The sequence below is a fragment of the Notolabrus celidotus genome, chromosome 21 (genome assembly GCF_009762535.1).
Source record: "Notolabrus celidotus isolate fNotCel1 chromosome 21, fNotCel1.pri, whole genome shotgun sequence".
Classification (NCBI taxonomy): Eukaryota; Metazoa; Chordata; class Actinopteri; order Labriformes; family Labridae; genus Notolabrus; species Notolabrus celidotus.
In genome coordinates, this window is record NC_048292.1 from 15,906,317 (window position 1) to 15,927,200 (window position 20,884).

The 20,884-nt window shown below is 41.2% G+C and overlaps 1 protein-coding gene across 2 annotated transcripts in view; it reads right to left on the bottom strand.

Annotated features, from left to right (window-relative positions):
- flncb (filamin C, gamma b (actin binding protein 280)) overlaps window positions 1–17,792 on the bottom strand; it is a 54,271-nt gene extending 36,479 nt beyond the window's left edge. For both annotated transcript variants that reach the window (XM_034674025.1, XM_034674024.1), the window contains exon 1: window positions 16,836–17,792. In XM_034674025.1, the coding sequence (XP_034529916.1) occupies window positions 16,836–17,217 (382 nt within the window). In that variant the 5' untranslated portion in view covers window positions 17,218–17,792. The remainder of the gene's footprint in view (window positions 1–16,835) is intronic.
- Window positions 17,793–20,884: the final 3,092 nt, after the last annotated feature.

Sequence of the window (20,884 nt, forward strand, 5' to 3'; positions counted from 1 at the left end):
AAAAGTAGAGAGGGTTTCTGCCTCCCAGACCCTGACTGGTAGATGATTCCAAAGGAGATGTGCCAGATAGCTGAAGGCTTGACCTCCCATACTATTTTTAGAGACTTTAGGTACGAAGAGCAGGCCTACATGTTGGGAGCGTAGTGTTTCAGAGGGGTAATAAGTCACTATGATATCACTATGATCTTTAAGATATCGGGCTCCAATATTGGCCACGATGATAATCGGTCAACCCCTAAAACAGAGTCTGAGTCACATATGAGGACATAAGAATCAGATTAACTTCTGCCACTTTTAACAGCACTGTAAGTGAAGACCACTTTCACAGAACCAGAACCAAGTTTTTCTGCACTTGCTCTAAAAGCTGACGCTCATTGTTCTCTACATTGTCAGATGTTGACAATCCTTCAGGTTTTAACCTCAATGGTAAAATAAAATATCCTCTTTTGCTCTCACAGTTTGAACTTTAGCTGACCATTGACCTTCCTCATTTAAATAACACCTCTTGCAATCAGTCATCCAATATCAACAAACTTTTCAGCTCGTTCAGCAGCTTCAGCTCAAATCATAATCAGAGCAACACCACCAAAGCTAAACTATAAAACAATGAGTTTCCTGTGTGAGTGTGTGTGAGTGTGTGTGTGTGTGTGTGTGTATGTGTGTGTGTGTGTGTGTGTGTGTGTGTGTGTGTGTGTGTGTGTGTGTGTGTGTGTGTGTGTGTGTGTGTGTGTGTGTGTGTGTGTGTGTGTGTGTTTGAATAACAGACACATGAGCTCACTTAGGGAAAATATGATTTCACGCATGCTCTGTCAGGAAGCTGTGTGTCCAGAGATTAGTCTGATCCCCGTACAGAGAGGAAATGTGTTAGGAGCGACGCTGTAATGTTTCCCCAGGAAACAGGAGCTGATCAGTTTGTTTGTTCTGCTCTCTTTTCCTTTCTCTTCAGATCAGCTGAAACACGAGCTGATAGCGCCCAGATTTACTGAACACAAACACTGAGGAACACGTCAGGTTGTTATCAACCATTCCTGTTATTCTACTCTCAGTTTGGTGGAGTGTTTCTCGACTAATCAACGACATCTCAAAGCAGGATATTTTAGTTTTCACATCATTTTGTTCTCTAAACTTTCCACAGGCTGCAAGGCATCACTTTGATCCATGCAGCAGGTTTAGGTCATGAACTGCAGATCTGAGTTTTTCCTGCTTTGTTCCACAGATCAGACTTTATGGAGGAAAAGGTCACAGGGGTTAAGTTGCATTTCAGGATCAGGGAAGAATCCCGAGTGGAGGGAGCATCATGTTTTCCACTTTCTCAGAAACTATGAAGAAGTTCCACTGAGCAAGGCACTGATACTCACAAAGCACAACGCAAGAATCTCCACAGAGAACAGACTAAAACCCACATGATTCAACTTTACCCCTTAAAAACAGACCTCCTGCAGGCAGCCACACACAGCCTCTGTTTAAATGACCTAACATTAAAATGTTAATCACCAGAGCATGAGTACAGTAGTACATTTCCACAGTAGGAAGCTCAAACTTGTGTGGTTTGTGTTTAACATTTGGTGCCAATCAGCTTGTGAGGGGGTTGCAACAGCTGCTGAAATCACTCTGAAATAAAAACTATGACAGATCTCATATTTCTACAACACAAAGCTGAGATCTCTGACTCTGATTACATCATGATACGCCACATACACGCCACAAGGGCTACTTCAACTATACTCCACTGTAGCTTGAGCTTACCTGTCATCAGTCTCAAGTTGAACATTCAGGTATGACATGCAATATGAAGCATTTCAATGAACCCCAAATATCAACGCAGACTTTGTATTTCTGTTGCATATGAAACTATCTTTATCCTCCGGTGAGGATCTGTCAGTTGGTGTTGATTTAAGCGCCTCCTGTTGAGATGCAGAATCAGCCAGTGGGTCTACATTTTACTGCAATTCTAAGGCCCTTGTTTTTGCCAAAGAGCACATTCTTAGTGTGTAGTGTAACCATTTTTAGTGTCTAACTCTAATCCTGATGATAACTGTTGTAACAAAACAAGGGTCCTTGAAATGGAATTTCCCATTTGCAGTTATAAAACTGCAGCTGTGCTCCTCAATGTCACTTCTTGATCAACCAATCAAAATCAAGAAGGGGCGGGACTCATGATGGCTCCCTTGTCAACATCAGTGGCAGAGGAAACTGACTACACTTGTTTTCTTCGAGGTGTCCCTATGCTGACACCACTATTTTTTCAACTGTTTCAAGGTTTTTGTTATTAGAAAGCCAAGGACTGAAACAAATACAAAGTATACAGGTCATTTTAATACAGACTTAAAAGTCTCTTATGGAAGTGCAGCAATGACTTGCACCACTGAGATGTGCTCTGAAATTGAGGTGGTGGTTGCTGCCAGCACAAAACAAAAACCGGTTGAAAGGACACGCCACCCAACATGTCTGATTATTATTTTGAATTTTTGACATATTTATGATCAATTTGGCTCATTGACTTACACAACATTTTAAATCTTGTTGCATAGATTTCAGGTGTGTGAAGCACTTGAGAAGAATTAGGGGTATTAAATAAAAACAAGCAAAGTACTGATGAAGACTCGGGCAGACCATCTCTGCTGCAGAGAGTTAAGGTGAAAGTACAGGTCTGTGTCCAAACTGGGAAAATTGGGATCCCAGTCAGCCCATGGAGAAAGCCAGAGAGCCCATGCAGCAGGCAGATGACTGGCTTCGGTGGCTACAGCTAACAGTTACTTGACATGACCTTTGACCTTTAAAATGACCAAATTAAGAAGGAACTTAACCCTCCTGTTATGTTTGTTTCTCAGGAACAGCAATAATGTTCCTGGGTCCATTTGACCCAGGGCATATCTAATTATCCAAAATTTTCAGAATCCCCAAAAAATCCCAATAAGCATTTTTTTAATCTCATTAATAACTCCATTAGTAACCATTTAAATCAATATTTAGTGCAATAGTGTTCTTTAATCCTCACAGATCATGGTTTAATGAGGATATCTCACTCGTTATTTATGAAAATTCATGTTAAAAGGGTGTGTGTGTGTGTGTGTGTGTGTGTGTGTGTGTGTGTGTGTGTGTGTGTGTGTGTGTGTGTGTGTGTGTGTGTGTGTGTGTGTGTGATTGGGGTCAAATTTGTCACACAGTTGCAAAGAAACAATTAGTATTTGACACTTCTGACCCCTTTTGGCCTCAACTTTGACTGCTGGGTCAAATTGACCCACAAACAGTATCTATATCTATAAACATGCAGGGGGGTTGCAAATATGTGAAATCAACCATTTTCATTTGATATGTACATTTCATTTTTAAGCCAAGTAGAAGAAGTTTCATACCGAAAAAATACTTTTAACATTTTTTGGGGAATTTTTTTTAACTTTAAAAAGGGTCAATTTGACCCGCAACATAGCAGGAGGGTTAAAAGTACAGTGTGTAAAAATGTGAATATCTAGTGGTCAGATTCTAAGCTGAAACACTCCCCTGCTCATCCCTCTTGTCTGTGAAACAATGCTGGTCTTTGAAGACAAGAAGCTCCTGTGATGCATGATTAGTAAGATTCTCCATTTCTCAAGTTTTCAACATAAAAAATGTTAATTAATACAAATTATTTTGCAAACAACAACGACTCTCTTTTACTTTTTCCTCCAATTTCGGATGGCCACGCAATAAATACTAAATCGTCACTAGTTTGTCCGTTCCGTGATACTGTACTGTCCGTGCTTGTGTTGAACTCACTGCTAAATAAAACTCTGACACTGTAACGCTGAACTGATGATACCATGTGACTTTTTGACCCCGCAGGGAGACCGTATTCTGCATATTAAAAACTGCAAAAGCTCCGCTGAACTCTTGATTTTCATCCAAACAGCTCCTGAGCCTCACAACAACACCTCTGTCTGAAACACAACATGTCCTGTTCGCTGACACCCGCCTCTCTGTGATGCTAACAGCGCTGAGTGTGGTCGACATGGTTACCAAACAAACAATCTGCAGAGGAACAAAGGGAGTCCTGACAGAAAGATTCACGGCGTCTGCACAGAGAGAGTCTGTGCTGTGACATTTAGAAGAAGAGGGGATTTGGGGAGGAAGTGATGGACGGAAGAACGAGGGATGAAAGAGAACAACAGTCTGAATTCTGCAGGAGGACAAAATGTGAAAAAAAGACAGATTGAATGTTCTCCTCTTCGGTCAGCGAGGAGGATCTTAGAGTCTAAATCTGATCGCTGGGTCCTCTCAGAAAGTTTCCCTGTTTTACATCTGCAGAGTTATGAGATCAAACTTCCCTCACTGCTGTCTCATAAACTGTGCAGAGAGAACATCCTCAGCGTGTACAGATCAAGATGCTTGTCCTGAAAAATAACCGTGATAAATGACTCTAACTAAACCAGATCACGAACCAGGAAGTTAACAGAACTCAAGACAAAGAGGCTTTATCAAAAGTCAGCTTCATTATGAAAAATTCAAACCTGCTGGCTCTTTTTAAAATGTTTCACCATGCAGAAAAGTTATTTTAGTTTTGCACAAATTCAAAAGTGTGACATGGTTTAGTTTTTAAGTTCAGCTGCAGTTTGCACTTTTTATGGACTTCATTTTTTTTTGTTTGAAATGTCCTCTCTGTAAGATTTATCGAAACTAAAACAGTGTATTTATGTGCAATTTGTCCAGAAGAAAAACAGTCCTCATCCAGTCAGAAGCCTATGAAAGAGGATTAAGGCCAATGAGAAAATAAAAATTAAGGTCCAACATTTTTTTATGTTTTTGTTCTGAGAAAAAAGTCAGAATTCTGAGATTAAAGTCAGAATTTTGAGAAAAAGTCAGAATTCTGAGATTTTTCTCAGACCAATAATAGAATATATTGGACCTTTTTTCAATGGATTAAAGTCAGAATTTTGAGGAAAAAGTCAGAATTTCAAAAACATAAAAAAAAATATATTGGACCTTAACTTTCTTTTTTTCAGTGTCCCTAATCCTCTTCCGTAGAAGCCAGATTGTAGTTTTTACCTATGTTTCTATCCAGTGAGAGCTTCTGTGAGTTCATCCAGTGTTTGTGACAGAGTGATGAAGACTACAGTCGACTCTCAGTGTTCCTGTTCTTCATCAGTACCGAGCACAGAGCAGCACAGGGAGTCAGCGTCACCGTGGGAGGATTTCTCTCTGTATCTGCTCGACATGCAGAGACTGAAGGCTGAGCTTTAACATGTCTGTCAAACAGAGGAAGATAAATGTCTGCTCCTGAGTGTTACTGACTGTGGTGTCAGAAAAAGAGCCAATCAGAGCACAGAGAGGGCTGGAGGTTAAACAGCTAAACATGTTTTAAATTAAGACTTCGTAAGTCTGAAAGTTTGCCTTTTAAAGGTTTGGTTAGCTGCTGTAATATAATTTCTTATATGAACTAAACTTATTTCACTGTTTCAGTTGTGAAGACTGTTGCTGTGTTTAGTCATATACACACACTGGGTAACGAGTAACGAGACACAGGTGAGACAAGAGGCACAGGTGCAGACAATTAAGGCAGGACACATTATCACAGAGGAGGGAAAACAAAGGAAGTAAACTAGATTTAGCACACAGAGAAAATACTACAAAATAAAACAAGAAACACTGAAAACTAACTTGAGAAAAGACCAGCACAAGAGTGTTAACTGAAGATGGAGAAAAGATAACTTAAGACACAAGGAAACCTTAAAGAAAGACAAAAAACACATGAAAAAACTACAAAATAAAATACTAAACACTCAATAACACAAAGGTAACAAATTATAATATGACATAAGACGTGAATCTCTAATAAACAACACAAGGAAGACAAAAGGTTAACTTATAACTACAACAAACAGGAAGTAAAGACATGAAAACACAAGGTAAGATCAAGCGGCAACCTCCGGTCTAAAAACATGAGTCCAATGCGGAAGGGCTAAAAACTGCAGTTCATCGAGGATCCGCTTGAGGCTGGCTCCACAAGTACAAGAAACCACGTACACACCAATTCATAAAAAGACGATCTTTACAGCAGAAATAAACATGTTTACAGCCTGGTACAAAAGACGAGTGTAGTCTGGATAGCTAATTTCTCGATCGGCACACACTGTAGGGGGGGTGAATTTTTTTCTAACGTTGCAATTTTTGAAGATATCGAGATTACGAGTCTTCCAATGAGAGGCACAGCTGACTTGACTGACAGCCGGGAACACTGTAGCTGTTGGCGAGGAGGCTCAAAGTCCGCCTCTTTACATCACAATTGCTCGACAGCAGCAGTGTGGCTGCTGCTGCCGATTGGCCTCAAAACAGCGCTTCAGAAACAGATGGGTGACGTCACGGATACTACGTCCATATTTTATACAGTCTATGGGTAAGATCTATAGAAGGAAATCAAAGCCAGATACAACTCCAAGAAACTACACACACTACTTAACAAAAGCAACAGATGACATTTTATGCAAAGTTATGAATGAATGTTGTAAAAAAATCAACTCTTTAAAGTCACAGCTGCGTCTCGTTGGCTCTGATTGCAGAGCTCCTCTCTGATTGGCTGAGAAATCAGGTGACTGAAGTTGGGGGGAACTTGAAACTGCTGGTCTGTCTAGTCACTGTGAAGGCTGTGAGGAGAGCCAGTGTGTTATGATAAAGTGGCACATTTTCTGTCTGTTTTATAACAGGGAATCACCAAATGTTTATCTCTTATGCGGCCAGCCTCAGAAATCTAATTCCAATACTTCATTTTCTTCCTCTTTGTCTGTTTTTCCTTCTGTATTTTTACCTCTTCTGTTTATTTTACTGTATGAAGTATCTTCCAGTTATTCTCTATTTGTTTTGCTGTTGTAAAAATGATGTTTGATGTTATAAATAATCAATGAACTCAGTTAAAAGTTTGCAGATTCAGAGGTCTGGAATCAGGTCAGGGTTCTGATCTGCAGCACAGCTCAGTTAATAACTGACATCTGTTTTGTGACAGGTACCAGGATCAGTGACTGTTACTGAACCTGAATACAGTCTGATTATTAAATGCAATGGGCTACACACACACACACACACACACACACACACACACACACACACACACACACACACAAACCTGCACACACTCTCTTCTTCTCTCTCTCTCACACACACACATACACACACATACACAAAGCAGGTGGACAGCAGCTGAATCAATGTGTGAGTGATTTTGTTTATCCCAACAAACCCCGAGAGTGTTCAGCTTCACAAAAACTCAGAGCTATTTAAAGACACACATACACACACACTGGCAAGCACACACACACACCTGTGACCTATAAAGGACCGAAGTGTGCATTTCCAGCCAACAGCTGGAGGAGGAAATCCTAGAGAGTGGCACACACACACACACAAAACTGCACAAAACTACAACACCATCTTACACACTTAAAAATCTTCCAAGCAACCAAACTCCTTTATAAAAAACAGTAATTTTACCTCACAGAATACAGGAGTTGATGGTCTACCTCTGCATTGATTAATTAGCTTGTTTGGGTAATGATGTGTTACACAAACACACATTTAGATCCAAATGAATCATACAAAAAACAAGTTGCATCTTTGAACAGGACAGCTGTGACCTGCGTTTTAAACCCCTGTTTTTATCAATGTAGTCTGGTGTGTGTGTGTGTGTGTGTGTGTGTGTGTGTGTGTGTGTGTGTGTGTGTGTGTGTGTGTGTGTGTGTGTGTGTGGAGAGAGCGGTGTAACAGCTGTTCCTGGTTCAAAAAATCATCTTCCTCTTTAACAAAGAGCTCTAACTCTGTAGGGAGCCTCTCTGTAATGTTATCAGACACTTAGATTAACAATCTGAGCTGTCAGCGACAAAAACAAGAACTTTGAGTGGTCATACTTTGATTCTTTAAGGATTATGTTGCAGCCATTACAGCCTGTTTACCTGCTGCAGGATCGACTCGTCTACTGGAGACATTCACAAACATTTAGTGCCAAAAAGCTGCACAGAATAGGCCCAAAGTTGGCCTAAACGGCGACCATAAGGAACACCAACTTTATTGATTTGAACCCGGAATAACAAGCCACTAAAATGTACCTCCTATTAGCCAAATGTGTATGTATGTGTATGTTTATGTGTGTGTGTTTGGTGTGTGTCGGCATGTCTAGGATCTGTTGAGTCTCCAGCTGTTGGCTGAGATGCTTAGGACCAACTGTGATGACAGCTGACACACACACACACATACACACACACACACACACACACACACACACACACACACACACACACACACACACAGACACACACAGTTTCTCCCTTTGACTCCCACACACAGATAGCATTCATTGACCCCCCCACCCCAGGCTGGGACAGACCATATGACGGGGGGGGGGGGTTGTGTGACAGTAACAAGACTGAACGTTTGTTGTTCAGACTCAAAGTGAACATTAACGATGAGGCAGCAGTGTGACAGTCAGCAGATTACGGACACACACACACACACACACACAGCTTAAAGTCAGCGTTTCATACACCAGGAGAACACCACAAAAAGTTCCCCTCAGCTCTGAATACGATCTTATAATATCTTCTTTGACTCTGGACGAGCGGCGAACTCGTATGATGTCACAGTGATGTCATCACCTTATGCGTGGAAGCTGTAGATGTCAAATAAGCAAACACTGTGTTTGGCGAGTATGAAAAACTTTGCTCTGTATCACAAAGAGTGGTGGCGATGACAGATACTATCCAGGTGCATCATGGGAAATGTAGGACTTAGGGTTTATTTGTATTTCTTTCATATTTTGAAACTTGTCTCTTTCTAGTTGTGACTTTTTCTGTATCCTATATGTGAATGAAACACACACCATAGTCCTGAATCAAGGTCCACTCATTAGCTGTTCCAGAGCTTCCTATTGCATTCACTGCTACTGTAATAGTGGAAGTATATTGTAATGGAAATATATGAACATGTGTGCTCGGTGCAGGTATGATTCCAGCAGTGTTTCCTCCCCCTCTGGCCTCCTTAGACAACCAAAGACAACAGAACACTCTGGAAAGAGTTTGTTAGTAGACAGAGTTGGATTTGTTTGGTCACTTTTTCCAGCATTAGGAATAAACCTGAATGCACGTCTGGTTTACATTCTTCAACATCACGCTCTCATGGGATTAGATGATAAATGTTTAAAGTGGACTCAGAAACATTTGTTGAAAATCAAATCATCTTTTATTTTTTTATGTATATTTTTGGCCTTTTTTGCCTTTATATGACAGAACAGCTGAAGAGAGACAGGAAATGCAGGGAACAGAGAGCGGGGGAAGACATGCAGGAGTTGGTTGACCAGCCAGGGATCGAACCGGCGACCCCTGCGACGAGGACTGTAGCCTCTGTATGTGGGGCGCTTAGACCACTAGGCCACCAGTGCCCCTCAAATCATCTTTAAAGTTACATTTTCAGAGCAACCTCTAAATATTAGATAGTATCAGTTTGTATTAAGTTTTTAAAACTCTGTTATGTTGTTGGAAAACTTCACAATGTTATTTGCACTACTTTTAACAATTTCCAAAATATCTAATTCTGTTTTTTCAACATTTACCCAGTGCCCCAACTCTTATGGAATTGGGGTTCTACTTCCAGGAACTGACACCAAACTGAAGTGTGTGTATGTGCGTGCGCGAGTGTGTGCGCGAGTGTGTGCGCAAGTGTGTGTGTGGAGCAGCTGACAACAGCAACAGATGGAGCGACTGTTTCCTGATATCAGCCCTCTGACACCTCCACCGCGTCGCAGTCTGACAACAGCTCCAGCTATCATTACACAACACTCACTGTCACATTCAGGACTCACATTAAGCTTCATCATCACTAATTATACAGATAATTAGTATCTTAACTCAGACCTGACTTTTCCTGTCTTTCTTTGGCAGAAAAAAAAGGTTAGTTTAAATTCCTTCCAAGGGCATTGTTATATTTATATGTGAGAAGCAGCACTGTCAAGACTCATATTCACATGAAGTCACAGAAAACAAGCGTCCAAGGCACTGTCTTTGTTAACCGTTGGCATTCATCGCCCTGTAGGACATGTTGTTGTGATAATTGATGTTCATTTCAAGATCTACATGTTATTTTAATTTCTTAAAGAAGAGATCATCATCTTTCTATGATTATTTTGATTATGTGCATTTCAAAACTGTAACTGGATGATGAGACATCAACATAATGCCTGAGAAATGTTGTTTTGGACTTCAGATCTCATTTAAACTTGGCTGTCTCGACGGGTTCCCTCTCTCACAGAGACACAGCTACTCATCGTCTAATCATCCATCGTTGGTCTCTGTAATTATTAAATCATAAACCCATGAGCTCAGGACAGCACGTCCCTTTATCCAGTCAACAAACAAACAGAATATACTTTGCAACTTTCACAAGAACTGCACATAAAAATGGAGAATGTAAAGAGGAAAGTAGTGTTCTTTTTAAGTTCACTTTGAGGTTCTTGTACTTGTCCTGTTTTTATCTGCAGACGACTGCCGCCATGTTAAAGCTCACTTCATCCACCATGAACCTGACCTTTGACCTCTGACCTGTTGCCACACAGAGTCTGCCTCTCCTCTAACATGATCTGAGTCCTGCTGCATTAAAGCCCTGATATCATGTTATCTGAACCAACAACAAATGTTAATGTATATTCCAAACAGTGCTATTCTTTCTACACTGACAGAGAAAGCTGTGTTATTCTGCACTTGTAGCTGTTCCTACATGTCCCAGGATGCATTGCAACACCATTGTATATCCTAAATGAATAAATAAGGACATTATGTAAATATTCAGTCAGAAAAACTCTAGATATTTCACTTCATCTTTATAGTCCCCGGCACTCTTATTCCGATCAGGATAAAATCCAAGCTTGAACAACATATACTTCTTGTGAGAGCTTCTACAACACCTGCAGCTCATTCTTATACTCTCATCACACCACAGGTAGATAGAGAGAAGGTTCAAAATCAGCAGATAACCCCTTTAAATCATCTGATCATTCAGCTTTTTAACACATCAGGATAACTGTTTGGTATTTTCTCAGCTGAAGTGCAGATCAACGTGTACGCAGACGATGCAGTGATTTACAACAAAGAACTTCAGCAGGCTGTAACAGAGTCTGCACCGAGCTTAGCAGTGTTCTTGACTTAATACAAGGACAGGTGGGCCTTGATCATTAGCCAGGAAGTCTACATCTTCAAACAGGATGGGTTTTAACCAGCAAACTTAAAGTTTTGGGTGTTTTTATAGAGGATTCATGCGGGACATTTGTTCTGCTTTGTCTAATGAGAACAAACCGGAGATGTGTTTTAAAGTCCTCAGAGCCACATGGTTCCTCCTGCAGGTAACATGAGCTCACATGAGAAGGAGGGTGGGGGCTGGCCTCGGAGACCCTCCTGCTGATCTGCAGACTGCAGTTACACAGAAAAACTCACTAATTAGTCTGAGTTAAAAACAGCCGCATGTCATGAAAACAGAAACCACAGAGGACCCAGAGTCCCACTGTTAGATCTGGTTCTAGTCAGGACTCAGGTTTGTGGTTCTGATGGTGTTGTGTGGTTTAGGTGGGTCTTTTTGTATGTGTGTATGTGTGTGTTTTATTGACCAGTTATGTACCTGAACTTGATATGACATTGGACACACAGCTGATTGTTGGATTCGTAGGATGTGATCATTCTTCAAACAATTATTTTAAACCTCACAACGACTTTATTATACTTTTACTTTATTACTTTATATAAAACCAATGATTTAAATCTGTCCTGTGATTTTCATATCAGTCTGTATCTATACATCTCACATCTTATATTCGCTGAATGCCTAAATGAGTGCTTCACTGTATCCTGCTAAATTCAGTAAGCCTTTTTTAACTGTCTTCCTCTGCTTTCACAAAGAATTCAAAGGAGGAATGACGTTGAGCATGAGCTATAAACACTCTGATACCTGCATCAGAGAGATTTCTGAGAATTGAAATTTTCCACGGATGATCAATAAATCAAATCAGTGTTCAGTTTCAAACCTGAATGATTTCTACCACATATCTTCAAATGAAGTGACTAATGACAGACTGCAAGAGGTTGATGAAAAGAAGTGGGACTGAAGGAGTAAATAAAACATGAATATGATCCAAACAGAACCACAAACACACACATGGCTCCATACACAGAAAATGTGTGTGAGTGTGCGTAGAATGTGTGTGTGCATGTGTGTAAGTGTGTGTGTGTGTGTGTGTGTGTGTGTGGGGGGGGGGGGGGTCCTGGCTTCAGCTGGACATTTTTGTGAGCTGACTGCCTCAACACATGGAAACCATTACAGAGAGAGAGCGAGAGAGAGACAGAGAGAGAGAGAGAGAGAGAGAGAGATTCACACAGCGGAACACACTCATTCATTCTGTTTCCTGCACAAACTTTTATGTCTTCTTGACATATTCCTGAAAGTTGAAGTTTTCCTGAGACTTTTTATTCTTTACTCGAAATAAGAACACACACACACACACACACACACACACATGCGCACAATCGTTCCATCCAAGTATGTGTCAGCGTCTGATTCCAGTTCACATTTAAGCTGAGTGTTACACATACATCCTGTATAAGCCTGTCTGTAGTCTCTGTGTCATCACCCATTGGTTTCTGAAGAGGTGTTATGAAGCTCAAAGATGGCGGAAAATGCTGACTCCAACTAACTTCCAGCTAATCTAGAGACAGACAAAGAGGGGGAGCTGAGAACATAGCCTAGCCACCTGGCTGAGAACTACAACACAAGCACCTGTCACTCAAAGAGGCCGCGCCCCAAATAATGCTTAACTTCAATCCTTAAAAATCTTGTTGTTGTGTACAGAGCGCTCAATGGTCAGGCTCCAGTCTACATTAGGGAGCTGCTGAAGCCTTATAACTCCAGCAGGACTCTGAGGTCCTCTGATCAGGATTTATTGTGTGTGCCTCGTACCAGGTTAAAAACTAAAGGGGGCTGTTGCTTCCAGGTTGTTGGTCCTAAACTCTGGAACAGTCTCCCTCTGGAACTCAGAACTGTGGACACTGTTGACAGGTTTAAAAAGCAGTTGAAGACCAATCTGTTGAGACTTGCCTTTGTTTAATCTGTCTGTTTTTATGTCATGTTTTTGTATTTATTTGCAATCTCTGTTTTGCCTTTTAACATTTTTCTTTTGTTGTTGTTGTAAAGCACCTTGTGACCTCTGTTCTTGAGAGGTGTGCTATAAATAAATCTTACTTACTTACTTAATATAATGTAAACAGGTGAGTTGTCAAATATAGACATGAGCTGTAAAGACCGAACTGTTTTTTTGTACCAGACTGTAAACATGTTTTTTTCAGCTGTAAAGTTGAACACGATAACATGGTGCTCTATAAGGATTGACCATAGACTGTATAAATTATGGACATAGTATCCGTGATGTCACCCATCTGTTCCTGAGCACTGTTTTGAAGCCAATCGACGGCGGCAGCCATATTGAAAATGCGGAACTCAACCAGGCTGAGTGTGACGTAAAGAGGCGGAGTTTGAGCCTCCTAGCCAACAGCTATGTGTTCCCATCTGGGAGTCAAGTCAGTCATGTCCTTATTTGGGCAAAAACTCATAATCTTAATATCTTCTGAACCGTCGCGTTAGAAAAAAATTCACCCCCCGTACAGTGTGTTTCCCAATAGAGAAATTAGCTACTGTAGCCAAGACGTTTTTTGTACCAGGCTGTAAACATGTTTATTTCTGCTGCAAAGAGCATCTTCTTTGAATTGGTGTGTATGTGGTGTCCAGTGTTTCTGCAGCCAGCCTCAAGCAGATTCTCGAAGAATTGCAGTTTATAACACTTCCGCATGGGCTTCATAGTTTGAGACGGGAGGTTGCCGCTTGGGATTGACCCACTTTTGGGGACAGCCTAAAGTGGACACTCCAGGAACTGCAGTTTTTAGGACTTTAGCATTGGCTTCACTTCTAACACCAGAAGTAACCGTGTGTTTTATTTTATAGCTATAATATAATAGGTGTGGCACACATTACAGACTACAATACCCATCAGCCTCTGCTGAGGTTGCCACAGAAAAGACACCATTGACTTTTTTTTCACTTGTATCATTTTAATATTTTTCCTATTTATGAAAACTTTAATTGAGGCAGCAAAAGTGAATATTTTCAGTTGTTTTATGAAGAGAAACATTCAATGTGTCTTTATTTCCAAAACAAAATGAAAAAACATCTGTTTTCTTGTCAGTTTGGATCCCAGGTCTGATATTGATGATAGTCTCAGTCCCTGCAGTCTGCAGACGGTCTCTGCTGCTCCGAGTCTCAGTCTGGGGTCTGAAGTGGATCGCTTCCTGGTTTCCTCTCTAACTCTCCCTGTCTATTTTCAGCAGCTGTTAGAGGACTGAGAGCAGGATCAGCTGTGCTCCATCAATCACCTCAAACACCCCCACACCACCCCCACCTGACCCCCCCCCCCCCCCCCCCCCCCCCCCCCCAGCAGACACAGTCAGAGCTTAGACAGTGGAAAACTTGAGGAAAGTTTGTGTTATAGCTTGATGTATTAATGTGAGGAAGGTTACAGCCTCGTCGCTTCACACTCACAGATCTCATGTTTCAGCTCCTCGTGGATCATCGTCATTTACACACTCGGGCTATTTCTATCATTACAATCTCAAAAGTGTTTACAGCTCACACAACAGGACACTCACTAAAGATATTTAGACGGGTTTTAACTAGGTTTTTCCTCCCTGATGTTTCTGAGCTTCAGTCGGTTTGGAAGTCAGAGGAGGAGGAGGAGGAGGAGGAGGAGGAGGTGGTGACGTCTGTTCAAACTGAGGAGGTGAAACCAGATCACAGCTAAGAGGAAACTACAGGTCAGTGTCTCTGCTGGCAGGGTTCAAACTTCCAGCTGCACTTCCTGCTTCATATATCAGAATCAGCTTCGTTGGACAGGTGTGTGCCCATGTGCAGGGATTCCCCACTTTTTTATTAGTCTTACTGTGATATCTCTGGTTCTGATTGGCTTAGTGTTTTTCGTGTGTTCCCCTGTGTACAGAAGCTGAAGTCCTCATGGAAGCAGTCACTGGTTTGACTCCTGTCCACAGCCCTTTGCTGCATGTCATCCTCCCTTCTCTGCTCTCTCCATTTCATGTCCCTCCCTCTGTCTCTCTTAATAACATGATCTGAGTCCAAATTCAGGGGCAGCATCCTTCGAAGAACGTATTTAAAGACTGATTGCATCACAGCAGGACTTCAACGCTGTCTCATTTCAAATGTGGTCGACAAATATGTCCTTAAGGATCCATGTAGTGCATCCTCAATGGCCCCATATATCCAAGGATTCCCTCTTCAAATAAGATGGCAGACTCAAGCGGCTCCTCAAGAGGAGTACAATTTTAAATGTCATTATTTGGACCATCTCATTTCAACTCTACCTGAGCATCAACACATATTGCTTAAGACACTTCCTCCACAGCCTGCACCCTTCAAAGGATTCAAAGGATGCAGTCCCTAGCTTGGACCACAACTTTAGCCTACAGTCACTTTGGATGTTTGGGTCAATTGGGTAATGGAAATGGATAATTCCTGAAGCTGTGATCGAGTAAATTGTTCATCAGATTGATGAAAAATGCTTCCTTTCTCGAAAACACTTCCAGCCGCAGTAAAAAAAAATGTACGAAAGACATCTCTTGTTTCCTGAGACACTTTCTGTCCTCCTCATAAAGTTCCTGTTGCCAGTCTCCAGAAGATCTGATATGTACATGCTGTTTTAAACTTTGCCACAGCTGTTCCCACCTGCGAACACACCTTAGAGTGATAACACCTGCGCAGACTCCTCATGAATCCAAATAACACGAAGATAAAAAACTACAAACACTGCATCGCCACAGAAAACTTTATCCCTTCAAATCTTATTTCAGGGTCCTCATGTCAGATTTCTGTAAATCTGTTCACTGCACTGTTTAGTTTCATCATATTGAATATTTAGAGATGACTTTGTCCCCTTGAAGTTACATCTTACATCCACGCAGCACTTTCATACAACATTCTGAGTTTGAGGCACTGTTAATGCAAAAATCGAGATTATATTTCTCAAATTGTGTCATTTTAATCTGCTCTAAATTGTCACTTTAGTACAAAGCCACAGATATTAGGCGGGCCACAGATTATTGAAGTTTTATGTTTTTATGCTGCTTACTTTTACTTCCTTATTTCTGCTCCCTTCATCATAAACATCATAAATATAATCATATAGTAAATATTGTACACTTAACTTGTACTTAGTGATTGATTTTAACCATTTTTACTAACCAGAACACTGCTTTGTACATTATTTGGTGTGGCATTAAATTGATATTTATGATGTTCATATTGCATAAAATGTAAGTTCTGGTTCTTGCACATATATCTGACATATTCAGGAGGATATATGGATACAGTTGTTTAATTTGAAATGATAATATGAGTTAACTTGGCTGGAAACACGGTGGTAGTGGTGGTTTGGGTGGGGGGGGGGGGGGGGGGGGGGGGGGGTTGTGGTGTTGAGTAACTTAAGGTCACACTTTCTATTTTCTAGGATTGATTTATGACTAAAGATGGAGATATGGAGGAATGATGATCTGATTTGTGACTTCAATGAGCTCTTTCGGGACTTTGTTTCAAACTCATGTGTCTCATGAGCTCATGATAACAATAAAAGCTGGATCATGATCATCATGTCTGACGCCTCAACTCTAAGCAGTTCACTCAAGCTTCACGTTAAGTTGGTTCATACAGTTCGTCTTTTGCGTAAAGTGTGCGTAAAATCTCTCCAAACAGAGCGCGTTCGGTGTTTTTTCTGTATGACTCACCTATAGAAACCAGTTTGATGTGCTCTCTCTCCAGGAACTCCAGCGCCACAGAAACGTTCTCCAGCTTCATCTGTCTGAAGTTTGGTCTGGAGTGGTACTTTCGGTACATCTTCTTCTGGCTCAGCACCTCTAGCAACCCGATCAGCTTCAGTCCGTCAGTCAGATCCTTCTGTAGGTCGTTTATGCGCTTGTTGAGGCACTTGAGGTGCTCATTGCACCATCGCGTGAACGTGTTCTGCTGGATCTTCTTCCATGGAGCGTCCTCGGCCAGGTCCTTCTCGGTGGCCGGCATCTCCTCCTCCTCCTCCCCGAGTTCCGCGCTGCTCTGGAAGAACTGCGGCGGCAGCTGCTGCGGCTCCAAGTAGCTGCTGCTGCTCATCATGGTGCCCCCCTTTTATAGCTCAAAGCGGGGTGGGAGAGAGGAAAAATCAGAAAAAAAGAGAAAAGAAGAATAGAAGCGGAGCGGAGGGGCAGTGCCAGGCCGACGGGGAGTGACACACTTCACCAGAGTCTGAGTGCGGTCTCAAGGCAGATCCAGGGTCAGTTAGTCCGGTCCCGAAGCTGTCATAAGCTCGTGTGGGGTCAAAAGTTAAGTGAAGTTAAGGAACGGTACAGCAAAAGAAATAAAAAATAGAGAAAATAAGTTTTTTCTTCCTCCGGACGGACAGGCTCCTGTGTCCGGGCAGAGAGGCGCAGGCGGCGGGGTGGAGGCCTGGAAAGAGTCGGGACTGCGGGTGGAGGAGAAGTGGATCAGAGGTTTAAAGAGCTCTGCGTCACTGCGCTGGACTCCCTGGAATGCCCCCACCATGACCATATACAACGACAGCCTGGGCATCCTCTGAGCCCGCAGAGATATGGTGGACACAGCTGATTGGGTGGTGTCAGGACAGGGGGGCGGGGTCAGGTCGGACCCCCCCCCTACACCAGGACCCGGGGCTCCACAGGCACAGTGACACCTCAGAGTATTTTTAGAGGCTCTAAACCTGGGTGGGACACCAGGGGCCCGTTTGTAAGAAGCTGCTCATTAAGTGGTGCAAAGAGAAAACATGACGTCAAATAAAGGTAGCCAATCAGATCAACCTGAGAAAAGGAATTCCCCAAAATAATCTAACAAAAATAGTTATTGATTAATTTGATCTAAGTAAAGGCTTCTCAGTCAAAAGATGCTCCCATTAGAAAAATGGATGGGGACACTTATTTTTTAAGGTGCAGAGTGGAATTTTTGAGATTACACACACTGTAGAGCAACATTGTATAACTGAATGTATATAAGAAAAGGAAAATGTCTCAAATTTGTTTGTAGACTAATATTTCCAAGCCTTGAAAACTTTAACATGGGGCTCTATGGGGATTGACTCACTTTTGGACAGCCTCTAGTGGACACCAGAGAAACTGCATTGTTTGGGACCAAATTTTGTTTCATTATCCAGCCACAGGAGCAGTTGTTAATACTAAAATCTTAAATCATTGATGAGCTGTTGTTTGGTTGTAAATAACTGTAAAGGCATTGATGTACACTCACACTAGTTGTGGTTCATTAAGTGCCCACACAAGTATACCACCCATTACCACTTTATACCACCTTATACCACCTTATATCACCCCCTTATACCTTATACCACTTTATACCACCTTATACCACCTTATACCTTATACCTTATACCACCCCCTTATACCTTATACCTTATACCACTTTATACCACCATATCCCACCTTATACCACCTTATACCTTATACCTTATACCACCTTATACCACCTTATACCTTATACCACCTTATACCACCTTATACCACCTTATACCACCTTATACCACCTTATACCACCTTATACCACCTTATACCTTATACCACCTTATACCACCTTATACCACCTTATACCTTATACCACCTTATACCACCTTATACCACCTTATACCACCTTATACCTTATACCACCTTATACCACCTTATACCACCTTATACCTTATACCACCTTATACCACCTTATACCTTATACCACCTTATACCACCTTATACCTTATACCACCTTATACCTTATACCACCTTATACCACCTTATACCACCTTATACCACCTTATACCTTATACCACCTTATACCACCTTATACCTTATACCACCTTATACCACCTTATACCACCTTATACCTTATACCACCTTATACCTTATACCACCTTATACCACCTTATACCTTATACCACCTTATACCACCTTATACCTTATACCACCTTATACCACCTTATACCACCTTATAACTTATACCACCTTATACCACCTTATACCTTATACCACCTTATACCACCTTATACCTTATACCACCTTATACCACCTTATACCACCTTATACCATCTTATACCACCTTATACCACCTTATACCATCTTATACCACCTTATACCATCTTATACCACCTTATACCACCTTATACCACCTTATACCTCCTTTTATCACCTTATACCACCCTATACCACCCTATACCACCTAATGCTACCTTATACCACATTGGACCACCTTATCCCAGAGTAGGATTCAAACACAGAACTATCATATTGAAAGGGAGCAGTCCTATCCTCAACACCACAGGCTGCTTGGAAGAGCTTTCTTTTGTAGGTCTTTTCATTATCCGTTTGGATATTGTACTTCAAAAGGTCACTTCAAAAGTGTTTCTTTTCCATTTCACATGGTCACTCCATGTCTGAGATTCAAACCCAGGATCCTAGCTTTGAAAGGCAGCAGCCCTATCCACAACACAATAGAGCTGCTTGGTAGTGTATGCTTTTTTTTTTTAGGACTTTTCATTCCATCATTGTCCCAGAGAAACTCCTGCAGCTTTAATATTTTCAATATATGTCATGTTACTTGTTCTTTATGGGAATGGGGGGCAGTCAATGTACATGAGCCGGTGTACTTGTTATTGCACCATACAAAAATAATTCTGTTTTAAAATTCCTCATGGTGAAAGAATGAGATGAAAGTTGTAAAAAAACAGTCTTTAACATTACATGAAGGTATGTCATTGTGATGTCAGGGTTTGTAATACAGTTCCAAACAGGATGGGTTTGGAGGGCTCACTGGGTCCTAATAAGGATGTTGAGTGGTAATAAAACGTGTAGCTCTCTCTAAAGCAGCCCTGTTAAGACTCTTACTATAAAAAACATCCAGGGTTACAAACTCACACTCACTCACTGTGAAACTATGTGGATCATCTTCCTCCTCTGCATGTCACTCTCACGTTTCTGTCATCATGAGGGTAAAAACAACAGAAGTTTAATTATAGAGACAAACTGAAATTAAAGCTATGACATAGGCTTCAAGCTCTCAGCGGGTGTAATACTGAGTTTTTTAAAGGCTGTGTAGTGCTCTGAGAAGGACACGTGGGAAATAAACGATAATGATCAACATTATATAGACTGGGTCAGTTAACTCACTTTAACTCTGACGTCAGGTTTTCACAGTTGTTTGTTCTGAAATGAGTCTAGAGGTTTGGCACACAAGTCCCTGAAGCCCCCAACATTTTAAAATTTCACTTTAAAGAATGAAATAATGCAACATTATATGCGGTAACATAAAAAGAGAGGTCACCCTATTTTAAAGTGACGAAAAGTAATGCAACATAAAATGACATAAATAGAGATACCTTACATCGAGGAAAGTAACAAGGTGCCAGCTGCCTAGCGGTCTAAGCGCACCCCTTACACAGAGGCTATGGTCCTCGTCGCAGCAGTTGTTGGTTTGACTCCCAGCCTCGACCATTTGAGGCCTCTCTACTCCCACCATCTCCTGTCTCTCTTCAGCTGTGCTAAAGTGAAAATGGCGAAAATATAAATAAAATAAATATAAATAAAATAAATATAAATAAAATAAATATAAATAAAATAAATATAATATAAATATAACTTTAAAAAAAAAGATGTGAACAAACCGTGGTGAAATATAGCATAACAAACAGCATAAAGTAGCGTAGCACAACGTAATTAAATTACAAAACATAGCATAACATTACATCACGTGATGTAATTTAAGGAAAATAAAACATGACAAAATGCAACACAGC